General features: G+C 49.6%; 1 protein-coding gene across 10 annotated transcripts in view; it reads left to right on the top strand.

Annotated features, from left to right (window-relative positions):
- The window catches only part of LOC144720375 (diacylglycerol kinase zeta-like), a 237113-nt gene that overhangs the window by 119142 nt on the left and 103863 nt on the right, over nt 1–14108 (top strand). For 7 of the 10 annotated variants that reach the window (XM_078597115.1, XM_078597114.1, XM_078597106.1 and 4 more), the window contains 9 exons: nt 887–955; nt 1691–1762; nt 3226–3342; nt 4606–4680; nt 4998–5099; nt 6510–6592; nt 9157–9217; nt 10764–10877; nt 11433–11570. In XM_078597115.1, the coding sequence (XP_078453241.1) occupies nt 887–955; nt 1691–1762; nt 3226–3342; nt 4606–4680; nt 4998–5099; nt 6510–6592; nt 9157–9217; nt 10764–10877; nt 11433–11570 (831 nt within the window). The remainder of the gene's footprint in view (nt 1–886; nt 956–1690; nt 1763–3225; nt 3343–4605; nt 4681–4997; nt 5100–6509; nt 6593–9156; nt 9218–10763; nt 10878–11432; nt 11571–14108) is intronic. The other 3 variants (XM_078597107.1, XM_078597111.1, XM_078597113.1) reach the window with 1 other exon arrangement.

Below are 14108 nucleotides of genomic sequence, written 5' to 3'. Positions count from 1 at the left end.
TTTGCAGAGTTTCAAGACTTATTTTTTTGTTCAGGAGGGTCCTGCATTTAGGGGGAAATGTTGCCGCGTGTAATCCCAGTGGAGTAATTTTCAGCTAATTTATTTTAGATTTTTGGGATGTTTGGCCAATACTTGTTACATTGTGTTTAAAAAAAAAAAAATTTTAGTCAAGCCCTTGGAAGCGGGCCTTTTTTATCTCATTGCACGTTTTTTTTTTGTAATCTACATACACTACTTTCATGAAGTCCTCACAGAAATGTTGTCAGGTCATAATGCAATGCCCTCTCTTGGCAGGCAATTGCTTGATTGCCCCGAGCCAATACTCATGCGAAATGTCCGCGTATATCTGACATTCTAATGACCGCCGAAAGAGGATCAACTGTATCCCGGCGCATTACCCAAATGACGCGTAAAATCGCAAACGGAACGACCTCGGTGTAATTCTGTTTTAATTAACTGTGCCACTTATGTCTGCCACTGGGGAAGGCAAGAATAATACTAATTCGAGCACGATGTGTGTAAATGTTTAGCGGAGAGGGTCCAATGATCAGTGAAATGTCATTCTTCCAGCCATTAAATTATCGTGATGATCTCACAATGGGCAACGGGGATCATATTAATGATTTTTTTGCGAACCTGGTGCTCCATTAGTGGGGCCTGTAATTTTGCCAGAGTAATTAGTGGGTTGTCTTGCCCGTCGAGTTGACAGCATTTCAGCCAAATGATTACGGAATTAATATTCCGAGCGTGGAGCAATTTGGCTTCCGGCAAGCGCCAGCTTTGCTTGACATCGGGTCGTGTCAGATTTGATTCCCCCCCCCACCAACCCCCCCACCTCCAAAAAGATTTACTTTTAATACAAAGTCCTGCTCCGATTTCATTGCAGCCATCCTTTGTGCGCCACCACTGGGTCCATCGGAGGAGGCAGGACGGGAAGTGCAAACAGTGCGGAAAGGTGAGAGCAATTTGGGCACTGCCACCCGGATTTGGGACATGTCGCCGGGCAAATTTTTGCCTGCGGCCAAGGACGGGTCCGGACTCGCTCTGATGTCACACCAGGGTTATTTTTCTCATGAAGTGCCGGCTTGGAATGACGGTCGCCCCGAGGTTTGTATTTTTCACACTTTGACAAGCGCAAGTGAATTGGAGGTGGCACGTTGGTGGCTCGGGACTCGGGAGCACTGGAGCTTGGCCACAGCTTTGGATCCTTGGTTGTCGAATCTAGGATTTGACAAACTGGGTTCTCAAGTGTAGCGAATTGATGCAAAAAAAACCCATGTTCAATTTGGTTCCTTGTTTAATGTGCCAAAATCCACCTACGATCGTTCTACAATTTTATTTGACTGACATTCGGCTAATACCTCCGTAGCATGGTGTTGGGGAAAGTTTTGCCAGCACTGTTAATGTATTAATTAAAAAAAGGCAACTTTTTTGGGGGTGCACTCTCAGCAGTAGTTCTGTGAAATCCCCTTCTAAGCGCCCATTGTCTTAACGCGGGGTGACACACTGTTCACTGCGAAAGTCCCGTATGAACGCTTTATCGCGTGGCATGGACAGATGTAGCGACGATTGGAATACATTTGGAGGAATAGACAAAAAAAAACACCGCGAATGTAAATGAATGTGATGTCGTTTTGAATAAATTATCTGAATACCGGAGCAGCCTGACGTTCTGCTCTGTCCCTTGCAGGGTTTCCAACAGAAGTTCGCGTTTCACAGCAAAGAGATTGTCGCAATCAGCTGCTCTTGGTGTAAACAAGCGGTATGTATGGAGGGCCTTCCATTCGTTCACTCACCTATACTTCCGCGACGGCTGCTTGCGTTGTGGCCGAAACGTCGTGAGAATTATTTTATTATGTTTTATTTTTATTATTTTATTATTTCCCTTCTATGTGACTTTACCGAAATAACCAAGAAGATGAATCCCTGCAGTCACGAAAGCTTTAAATCGATACTTTCTCCTTCATTTCGTTAGCCCGAGTGCAACATTGGCCTTCCGAACGTTCGTTTTACGGTTTACATGAACACCAGATCGTGATTTGTTCTCGTAGGTAGTACGACTCAATGCGTGACTCTTGGTTGTGAGTATCAATTTAATCGATGGCATAATGCATAGTTTCTGCTATGACCGTGGGTTTGGCACTCGCAAAAAACACAGGGGTTTCAGCTTACCTTACAATCCTCACGGATGGCTCCCGTCTTCATCGCATTACTATTTAAGTGCGTACACGTGGTTAATTTCATGAAGTGATCGTAATTATCCTTGCTTACCTTGATACATTTACTCCCACCGTTGATCGAGTGAGAGTGGGGTGAGCCAGCGAAGATGAAGGCGGACGTGATCTTTTTCTGTGCTGCAAAAATTTATATTTTTGGTCCAAGGATAATTAATGAATGTGTTCATTTTCCCATCTATTAATGTATAATTCGAATGAGGTTTTTTGATGAAGGAGATGCTATCATTCATAGGTCTTACACTCTCCTTTTCAATCATCTTCCCCAGAATTATAAAAAAAGATTCGGGAATTTGATTGATTGTGTCCATGTGCATATATTGAGATAAACGGTTTTGCCTCGAACTTTCCTGAGGCCACGTTGCCATGAAAGCTCCCAGTGTCGTTGGACCTCGGAAGATGAAGCCGTTTAGACCCTGACTTGATGATCGCCCGGCTGACCACCAGCGACAACCACGCGGTGCAGGCGTGGGGCCTACGAGGTAGCCACAAGATGTCGACACAGTCATGGGTTCAGCCCTCGAGATGATTCCTGAGAGAGACACCTGTGTGGAGATTTGAGATGAGGCCTTCCAGGGAAATAGATAGAATAATGGTTCAAATATAATGGTATAAAATATAATCCAGAACGAACTGGTTGAAACGTGTTAATCTAACTGGTTAAAATATAGTCTGTGTCACTTTGGCAGTTCACGAGTGCATGATGACCTTGACATGTCGTGTCCATCATGAGAGTTGTTCGACCATATTTGATCACATTGCCCAGTGGGGTGTTGGCGAATTGGAGGGTGCAGGGGTGGGTGGGGGGGGTACGGCAGGTTCAGGTGACCGCTCGCCACGGCCACGACCTGGAATCGAACTCGGCTCGCCGGGTCCGACGCTCGGCGTGCGAACCTCTTCGCCCCGGGTCACGGACAGGTCCGTTGTCGGTGTGGCTGCGCGTGGTTCTTCTCCTTGTTGAATGCCCGCCCGTCGTCTCCCCGCTCCGCAGTACCACAACAAGGTGTCCTGCTTCATGCTGCAGCAGATCGAGGAGCCGTGCTCGCTGGGAGCGCACGCCGCCGTCATCGTGCCCCCCACATGGGTCATACGCATGCGGAGGCCGCAGGTACTCGAGTGCGCACGTGCGTGCACGTGTGTGCGTGTGTTTTCGTGTGTGTGCGTATGTGCGCGTGTGTGTGCGTGTGTTTTCGTGTGTGTGCGTATGTGTGCGTGGGTGTGCGTGCGCGCACGCGCGCATGTGTGATTGAGAGCGAGCGTGCGCGCGCAAGAGTTGGACCATGTGTGAGCGAGCGTGTGTGAGTGTGGGGGGGAGCGGTAGTGTAGCGGTTAGCGCGCTGCGCTACGAACCTCGCAATCCCGGGTTTTGATTCCTGCTCATGGCCACCAACACCAGTGACGACTCAAATGAGCACCCGGTGCGATGTGTAAATATTGGCACTAAGAAGACAAAGGCGGGTGGGCGGGCGTGGTGCTGGCCACCCACCCCCTCGTGTGCCGTGCCATGCCTTCATAGGTGCTCACTAACAGCACTTTCTCCGATAGTATGTTAAGGCTACACGGAGGATATTTGTCTATGTGAGTGTGTGATAATGAATGAGCATGTTGTGACTTATGCAAGGGGCGATAGTGTAATGGTGAGTGCACTGATCTTTTAACCTGGCAACCCCAGTTGGATTCCCGCTCACAGCCAACATCAGTTATCTTGCATCAGACATCGCTTCCATATCCCCAAATCTAACTCTCCAATCCTGGTTCACCTTATTTTTTTTTGGCGTGGTAATGTGTCTTAAGCACGTGCCTTTGATGCTATCTGTGGCGCCTCGTGGCCCCATTGTGGAACTTAGAATGCGCTGTAAATGATAAGATGTATCTCACTTGTGCCTACAAGGATTTTGTTTTAGATGAATAAATGAATAATGAATTTGTGAATTGTAGTTCAGAGCCGAGCGGTGAATGCGAATTCCGTCGGCAAGGTCACTATGAAAATAACACCGCCCCGGCCGTCGGCTTGACATCCCAGCTGTGAAACATTTTAAACGGCTTTCCCAGCACGTGGAGAAAAACGTCGGACATCGTACCAATGCAAACGCACGGCACAACCCGAAAACACGTCGGAGAGCCGAGCAGTGCAGCAGCGAAAACCTACGCAGCAGTAACATTTTGTGGTCGCATGGATTTTTCTCCGCGTCCTCCGGTTTTCCCCTCCACATTCAGTAAATTTTCACGCGATAAGCCACCTCGTTGTGCTATCATTTGTGGCCAGGTTCGCTTCTGAAAGAGATCAATAAAGCTCAGTTGTCCTTACCTGCTAAAATAAAACAAAATAGATGCATCAAATCGATAATTGCTGCTCTTGTTGCTTTTGCAGAACTCCTTCAAGTCATCAACGAAGAAGAAAAAGCGGACCTCCTTCAAGCGAAAGCCCAGCAAGAAAGGCATGGATGTAAGTGGGGACACGCGGCTGCGCTCAGGGGCCTGTTTACCTTCGCGCCGCGGTGTTACATGTCGATGAAGCGGCAGCTCATGTAAAACACGCCATCAATAATTCACACTCCCCCGCAGTGGTTGCCGTTAAATTATACATCAAAGTCAATAGGGTATCGTAATAAAGACGTACAATAATTTTTTTCCTCGCACGCACGCGCACACGCGCGCACCTACTTACAAAAAACAATCTGCGCGTGTCTGTGCAGTTGGAGGATCCACGCGGCCGCTTCAAAAATCTTGTGTTCGCCTTCCTGTGTTTTTTTGTGCTTTGAGGAGCAGGAAAGCAAGTGGCGACCATTCATCATTAAACCCCTCCCCTCTGCACTCACGAAGCCCGTGTTGATTTTCATCAACCCCAAGAGCGGAGGGAACCAGGTAAGGAGAGTGGTGGATTGCTGCTGCTGTTGCTGCTTTGCAGGCCGTGCTTTTGGTGTGGGCTGGGTCGCGTCTTTTTTTCTCCCCAAACGCGACTCCGCTAGGGGGCGCCAGTTGATCGTTCATGGAACGCGCACAACAGGGGACCGTGACTGGCTCGCTTCCAGAGGTCGCAAACGGGTTTTGATCCCTTACCCGTACCCGGCCGCACCAGGGTCGCAAACGGGTACCCGTACCCGGCCGTACCCGTACCCTACCCGTACCCAGCCGGGTAGTAAGGAGAAAGCGGCTTGGAACAGCTTTGTCGCAGTGGTTCGTGGCTTCCTGGGCAATCACAAGATCGAAAACTATCTGGAGCTGGTTGAGACTCTGGTGAAGAACTACGGCACAATGGGCTGTAGGATGTCTCTCAAAGTCCATATTCTTGATGTTCATCTTGATAAATTCAAGGAGAACATGATGGGAGACTACATTTGGGGGCTGATTCGTGAAAGTGATTTACAGTTTAATCGTAAATCTCGAAAAACTACCCACTTCTAAATCTTTAGTAGTCATTTTAGCATTACTTTAGGATAAATACATGTTAATTTTGATTAATATGTTGTTTTTTTCTGACTTTATGTGAACGAAAAGACACAAATTCGCCCGTTTTCTCACTGAAAATAGGTACATTTCAAAATATCACTGTCCTGGTCACAAAAGCAAAGTTTATGGGGAATTATAGCCATTTTCTATACTTTTTAGGCATAAGCAATTAAAAAACATAACACTTACTTCCCAGGGACAAAAATTGCGTGACATAGTGTAATTAATCGATGTTTTAAATACCCACCAGTGGCTGTGTGTTTGGTGGGGGGGGGGGTGAATATAAGATTGATAAGTTAAATGTTGCCATTATCCAGAAAAGTCATTGGCCACATTTCCTAAAAGTGATTAAGCAATTGAAATTGGAACAAGTGTTTTTTTTATAACACGAACTAATCTTGTTGCATGTACGCTAGTGGCCTTTTTAAATTGTAAAACGTTAACGATGATTCATTTCAGTTTGCGTGGTTGCCGGCTGCCTTGAAATAAAATTAAGGGTTTAAGAACACGCGGCTCGCAAACGTAAAGTTACAAGTTCAAATCCCAGTCGGGGTTCAGGCCAGAACCCTTCATTCTCCCAGGGTTGAATAAAATAATTACCACTTTGCGGTGGAGTAAACAGCAGTTGTCCCACGAGTAGACTCGCCCCTGCCACAGGAATGTGGAGTGTCCACCGTAGATTCAAGGCTGTAATACGCGGGAGGCGGGGCACGGCCACGTGCTCAGGTTGAGCAGGAGACCGCTTCCACTCGACTGCCACGAAGGGCGACGAGCGTCCTGACGCGCGGACGCTCACCGCCGCCGCGATCTTTTTTTGTGCCTCAGGGGACGAAGGTCATGCAGACGTTCATGTGGTACCTCAACCCCCGGCAAGTCTTCGACCTGTCAAACGGTGGCCCCAGGGACGCGTGAGTTTTGCAGCACCCATATTTTGTCTTTTCTCTCTCTCTCGCTCTCTCGCCGTCTCTCCTCACGGTCAACCACGACGCGCCCGCGAGTTCTGCCTGCCGGGTCGCGGCACGCACGGCGGCTTTTTTTTTGAAGACGCGCGAATCGCGTTAGCTCAGCCGGCGGGGGTTGGGGGGGGGCTATGGACAGTGATCATGCAACCTCGTCACGCCCCCTAGGAATTAAGGCGACGACGCGGCCAATCCCGACGCCCAGTCGGAACGCCCCCGCGCCCGCTTCCTTTGAGGGGAACGTCGCGCGTCACAACGGGACTTCACCTGCCGATCTTGTGGCTCGTGAAACGGCGATCCGGAACTCGGCCCCTGCACGTGACGGCGTTGCATCCCTGCTGCTGTGATTTCATTAAGAGGGATTCGCCGCGTAGAAAATCAATTTGGCGCCAGTGCGTGCGCGCGTCCGCTTGCTCAATAAGCACTGCTACTGGGCGCTATGCCCAGCTTGCAAATAGCCACAGCCACGGGGACATCTGCTGGGAATGAGTGAACTCCCGTTTCAGTTTTCAATCAGTTTCCCCCCCCCCCCATCCGCAATTTAATGCGGTTGGCCATTATCCGTATTGCAAACAGGGCCCATTAGCAATTTTAATGACATATTAAAAGGTTAATGGGTTGGTGTGGAAGATAAAATGCATTAAAAAAGTAAATTGGTACATTAGTGTGCTCCAACCCACACTTAATATAGACCGCATAATTGGATCATATCGCAACTGTGCTAAATGCCGGAAGTTTTATTTGGCGCTAAGAGAATCGGCCGGCACGAAAAAAAAACTTTTTGACGACGAGTTAAAACTTTTCATTGCCACATCGATTGGTAATTTCTGAAATTTGATACCTCACTGCGGGAAGAATCGTAACAACACGCTACGATTGTTGCCCGCACCTCCATAGCCCTCGGCGTTCCGTGCGGGGTCTTTCCGTGCTCGTAATTAGCTGCGGGGCGCATCCTTGCAGTAGCCGTGTGTAAAGTGAGAATCACGAAGCTTATACCTAGCGAGGCCCATCGCCACCCCCACTGCCACCACAGACACCGCCACCACCATCATTACCATCACCACCACAACTACCGCCGTAGCCACCGTCACGACCTGCACCACCACCGTCACCATCTGCACCACCACTACTGCCGATTGGCACGGTTGCCAATGTATGATACAAAGAAGTTCTACACACTTACATACAGCCACCGCTACCACCACCAGCACCACCACCACCACCACCACAGCCACCACCATGACCACCAGCTCCTCATGTAAACGCTCTTTTATTTGCCGATAACACCTTCATATGTAGAGGACTGCAGGTTTTGAGGCGGCGGGGAATGTTGTGCACGCTGGCCACGTGGGATTGCCTCTCTCAGTTATCACCACCAACACCATCGGTAGCCTCCACCACAATCACTACCACCACTACGACCACCAGGAGCAGCGGCGCCAGAATCAGCGGCACCAGAATCACCAGCAGCCGCGACCAGCAACTGAGGACCATTTACTATGCGAATCAACGCCACTCTTAACACCACTGCGTAGGTTTTCGCAGCTATGACCTGCGGCTCTCCGATGCGTGTTTCAGTTCTACGGCGTGTTGTTCAACCACGTTGTCCGGTGTTTCAACTCGCGGTATTTGGGAGTTTCTTCATGGGCCGCAATTCGTTTCCTGAAGAAGCTCCTAACATTTGCAGCGAAACGTCGGACATCGTGCCGAACAACAGCCGGTGCGACCCGAAAGCGCGTCGGAGAAGCGCGATTAGTTCGTCTCTTCATTTCAAAACTGTTGTCTTTTTTTGTATCGCTTGGTAACAACGCGGCTCTGTGTTTGCTCAATTTTTTGGAAAGAAAAAAAAGCAGAGACGGCGCGGCGCGTGCGTCGAGGGGAAAGCGTCGCGTTAAATTCATGCCGACCCGTGAGTTGCCTCTCGCGCCCATTAGTGCTCGGTCCATTATTTTTTTTAAAACCAACAGCGGTTGCGTAAATTCGTCAGAATTGCCCAGCAGGATGTTAAAAACACAGCGGCAGATCATTTGTGAGCCGCAAGAATTATGCCGCTCTAATTAAATATGTGACACTTTTGTAATGAGTCAGCATTTTTTGGCCTAATGGCTTTCTCCGTGATTCTGGCGTCGATGTCAGACATCCATTGCGTTGTCATTAATTTTACAGACGTACGATACGCAAAGTGGCTTTCTACTTCTAATTAATTCACGTTTAAATTATTACCGTTAAACGTGAAGCTGACTTGATAATTAAGAGCTGTGAAAACAGTAAAAGGTTAACCATCGTTGTGTCGGCGTTCGCCGCTCGCGACGACGTTTGAGATTAAACTTTTAAGACCCAGAAAACTTTACGTCTGAAGCGAGTGACATTAATAGCGCAGACGTCCAATAATAAACCCCGATTACAATTGAGCGCCTTTCATTTCTCCATTATTCATACCCCCACCCCCTCGCGAGCTGTTTTCTGCCGCCGATGACTGTCGTTTGTGCCTCTCGTGTCTCGCTGCCTTCCAGGCTTGAAATGTACAAGAAGGTTCCGAATCTGCGGATATTGGCTTGTGGCGGGGATGGCACGGTGGGTGAGCCTGCATGGCCTTCCGGCGGACGTTCTCTCTCTCTTTCACCTCGTTCGGTCTCAAGCTTCCCGAGGGGTTGTTTGCGGGGCGAGCGTGGTTTTCCGCGCTGGGTGGGCCGACCGGTCGCCGCTTCTTTCACGGCACTCCATGCTTGCTTGGGCACAGATTTGACGCGTTTCTCGATGCTTCTGCCGCATATTATCAATGTTTGTCCCACGGCAAAATGCTTTTCTTTGCAAGTTGTTGCTTTTGTGTGAGAGAATAAACCAATACTCTTTGATTCTTTCGGTAAAGTCACGTAGGTAGAAAAATAAAATATAACAAAAAGTAATAGATCACGACGTTTCGATCGCAACACAAGCGGTCGTCATCAGGCGGAAAAAATAATCCAGCAGTGGAATTGCTGAACCAGCAAATCAAGATAGAATAAACCAATGTTACATACATAATCATATTTGTTACTAATACAACTAAACAAAGGCTCTTTGAGCAAAATGCACAATTTGCTTGATTGGTCTTTCTTGGTTCAAATGTTGACGTGAATATCCTGAAGACAAATATACCGAGGAGCGGTGGTGCAGGGGCTTTGCGCACTGCACTCTGAACCCTCAGTGACCTGAGTTTGACTCCCGGCCATGGCTAACATCAGCAGCGAGCGATATCTGAATCGGTCGTGGGTCGTCGAACACCGCCGTACCGATCAACCCGTACCGATCGTCATGGTGAAGTGTGGTAAAACCAAACTCCCATGACCAACACTGCATAGAGACGGAGACATTTGTCCAGCAGTGAACTGACAAAAATGCTGAACATGATTCAACTGAAGTTGTTGTCTGTATCCTGTATTGTCTTGGGTTGTGCTCATGCCATTTGTTTTGACCCAGTCGTGAAATCCATCTCTCAATTAAATCCACTCCTGGCTTCCCACCACAGCCCTCACCGGAAGTGTTGCTCATGTTACGCACTTGGGAGGTATGATGGGCTGAGCTCATCGTCATTACCATCCGGAGTGGCTTCAGCTATGCCACTTTTTTTTGTAATTCCCTTTTAATAAAAGAGCAGAGTTTATCTTGTAACAAAATACTATTTGTATTTATCAAGAGTCTAAATATGACTCCATCTCAAGACACCAGTCGTGGGAGGGCAGAGGGGGGAAAGAGAGCCTTTTGAAGGGTGATTGCTTCATATTTATGTTTTGGAGAGGGAACGGATAAAGAAACGGCGTTGGAAAAAGAGGCCAAGGAGTTGAAAAAACGAACGATGCTCCCTGACGACTCGAAGGAGAGTCGAGGGCCCCTAGAGAGAAAAGGAGGAGGAAGCTCAAGATCCGGCAGGATGCTGGGAGCCAGAGACACAGCCTTTGAGCAGAGGGCTAAACAAGAAGAACGATAGAACGACAAACATTTTTCAAAGTTAATATAAAAGCTTGCTTCTCTACTGTTCTCACCATTGACCTCAGCCGTCACACCACCAGTAATTCCTTGCAACGCCTCTCAATCTCGTACCTGTCTGCTCCTCCTGCTGCTGCTGCTGCTCCTCCACCAGGTGGGCTGGATCCTGTCGGTGCTGGACCAGCTGCAGATGAACCCCCAGCCGCCCGTGGCGGTGCTGCCTCTGGGCACGGGCAACGACCTCGCGCGCACGCTCAACTGGGGCGGGGTGAGTGTCGCCATGCGTGGCCCACGCGTGTTCAGGGCCAGGGGTGGCACTCACCCCCACGGGGGGTGGGGGGGGGTGGTGGGTGGTGGGGCTAAGCAGAGACTTAATTTGGGTGCATCGCCTGACAAGCTGCATAACTTCTTAATCGTGTCAGAGTTGTGCGAAGTAATTAAGGGAATTGGACTAGTTGCAATTAAGATAATAGTCCCAGACTTTTTGTGAAGTTTCACCTCGGTTAAATGTGCAATTTCAAGATGTCATCATGGCCAAAGCCGTTGATAATGATTATTATTACAACAATAATTATTATTATATATCCAGTATTCTTTTTCCGGCAGGGTCCTGCATTGGCTTGTCATGTTAAGGTGTGTTCAGCCCAACGCCGGGCTGTTTATGAAGGGGGGGGAGGGAAACTGGAGCGCATGCGTGCCACCGCACCTCGCCCGTGCTCTATGCCATCTGGCAAATCCCCGCGGCTGCCGTGGGGCGGACGCGCGAACCGCCTAACGCTGTCTGTCCCTCCGCCACGGGGAACGTTGACGGTTTGCCGGACAGGGCTACACGGACGAGCCGGTCTCCAAGATCCTGTCGCACGTGGAGGACGGCCTCATCGTGCAGCTCGACCGCTGGAACCTCGACCTGCAAAGGAACCCCGACGTGGGCCCCGAGGAGTTTGACGACGGCGTCCAGAAGGTGAGCGGAGGCCCACGTGGCCGAGCCGGCCGGGCGCGCGCTCCCACTCTGCGAACGGCAACGTGCTCAGTAATCTGCATCGCACTGATTGGCTGCATCGCTCTCGTCATGTCGCCACTCTCCCTTCCTTCTGTTGTTCTCGTTTTTGCTCCGTCGCGCTCATTTTGGTTTTTGTCGCCCCTTGTCGGGTGCTGCGCTCTGGTTAGGTCCGTCGCTGTCGCTAGTGCCGTCGACCGTTTTGTCTCCATCGCTCTACGCGCTCTGGTTATCTCCGTCACTTCCACGTCAGCTTCGATGCGCCCGTTAGCTCCGTCGCTCTCGGGAGCTGAAGTACGATTGTCCACCTCGTTGGGTCCACCACGATTGTTCGCTCCATCCCGTATGTAAGCTTCTCTTGCCCATTACCATCAGTTGTTGCCCGTATGAGATGACCCAACAGGTGATTATCCAAAGCTCGACACTTAAACAAGTTAACCGGGCTTAATCAAACTTGACATTTCACAATTTTAGGCATGTTATCACGTCCACAAATTACATCCCCGGTATAATTCCCTTTTTTTTTGTAAAAGCCATTATCTCTGTTCTGCCAAATCGCCCGATGATGTTGGATGTAATTACCAGCGAAACGTCTACTCAGATTGTAAATGTTGTGGATTTACTCTCCAACACACCGGTGGGCTGAAGTAGTAACTAATTGGCACGTTGTTTACATGACAAACCTCACTGGCTGTGTCGGGTGGTGGAGGGTTACGACACATTTATACTTACGCGATCTAACCCAAAAACCTTTATTATGAATAATATTGGTCGCGAAAGCCTACAAGTTCGACATCTCATCCGTATAATTGTAAAAAAATGCAATTATACATTTTATTTTAAAGTACGGTCTGCGTGTGTGTGTGTGTGTAGCGGCGGGTGGCGTGTACCACCTAATCTAAGCTGACGTGGCACTGGCCAAGAGTGTGAGTTCATTAGAGTTCCCCGTGATTCCGAGCGCTCGGTCTCTTCTCACGTCGCTCAACCCCTGAAGGACCTCGCAACCTCCATCTGCACTTCCGCCCCCACCTCCTGCTTTCACTGCTGCTGCTGCTGCTGCTCAGCCCCACCATCCCCCACAACATCGTCGCATCCCAACTCAGCTGCCGAGATGCGATGACGACGCGCCACGCATCCAAATCGTGTCTGCTTTGTGTGCTTGGCGGTGTTGGTGAGTCTAGGACACCCAAGTTGAAATTTTGGCCGTGTATGCCCCGTGGAAATTGATATCGGAACGGGGCCTTTGGCTCTGCGTTGTATGTATGTTGAACTTCTTTCTCACCGTACGTAGCCAACCATGCTAATCGGGGGTTAGCACGGTTGGCTGCATGGCACGGGTTTCTGGTGGTCAACAATGAGCACCGAGCAGACGAAGGTGGTGGCGATGCTCAATTCTAGCCTTGCCCCTCCCCGAGATCCCCTGTCAAATGCCACGCAGCCCATAATAGGTGCTCACAAACGTCACGTGCTCTGACAGTCTGCAAGGCTGTACGAGGGGGTGTGTTCGTCTTATATCCTGTCCGAACAACTTCGCCAGCTCAAAACGGTCTGATATTGGTTCTCGTCTTTAAAAAATCAACGCACGAGGGGGTGGGGAAAATAAAAATGTGGCCACGTCAAAGAGGCTGCGTCCCGCATGGGTATAACACGCTCAATGACGTATCTGTTCAGGGAGGTGACGTTGTGTGGGGCGGGGGTTAAAGGATCACACAGATTGTTGTGAGGCTCGCTTCCTGTGGTGGTCGAGGAGGTGATAATACCCTGGCTGCCCAGGAGAAGAGCAATGCAGCAAATGGGTTCATCTCCCATGAGTACCCAGCTGTGTACGGGGATCGAGCGTTACCCCCTCTCACCCCACCCCTCGCACGCATGTGTTTTCTCCCGGTGGTCCAGTTTCCCCCCCCACGTGATATAAACGCTCATCAATTGCCAGAAGAAAAAAACCCCCAAAATAACAGGACTCTCATGAAAAAGAGTCCTCGGACCCAAGTGTGATGTCGCAGGATACACTTGAAGTAGTCGTTACTTTCATTCATTTAGTGAGGATTAGCAGCGGCGACAACATCGCAGATGTTGCCATGAATCTGTCCGCAAGCTTTCCTTCGGTTTTACCCACGTGCTTGGTTGTAGCCGTCAAAACAAAGTTGCGGACCGTGCTGCAAACGAGCGCAGACCGCGCTCCTTCAACGGAGGCATAGCAGTACTACACGAACTCTCTCCCAAGAGCCCCTCTCGGGTCTGGCAGACCATGGGATCTCCAGGCCCCGAACGTATTGCCACGCTTGAAGAAGAGGGATCCACGTGACGCAAACTTTGGTGTCGTGTGGAAAAAAAAAGGACCTTCCCTGCGGTCTGCGCCAATTTTCAATCTCCACCAAGCGTTGCGTCTGTGATGTTTGCCGTCCGTGTGTCAACAATCGCCGGCGTATCCCCCCTGCCCCCCTTCCTGCGCATTGTTTTGGTAATATCGAGCGGTGGATTTTGTCATCCATGGGCTTTTTT

This window comes from Lampetra planeri, chromosome 8 (genome assembly GCF_965212315.1).
Source record: "Lampetra planeri chromosome 8, kcLamPlan1.2.h2, whole genome shotgun sequence".
NCBI lineage: Eukaryota > Metazoa > Chordata > Hyperoartia > Petromyzontiformes > Petromyzontidae > Lampetra > Lampetra planeri.
The sequence above is the reverse complement of the archived record's forward strand: the minus strand, read 5'-3'. Positions and strand labels throughout refer to the sequence as shown.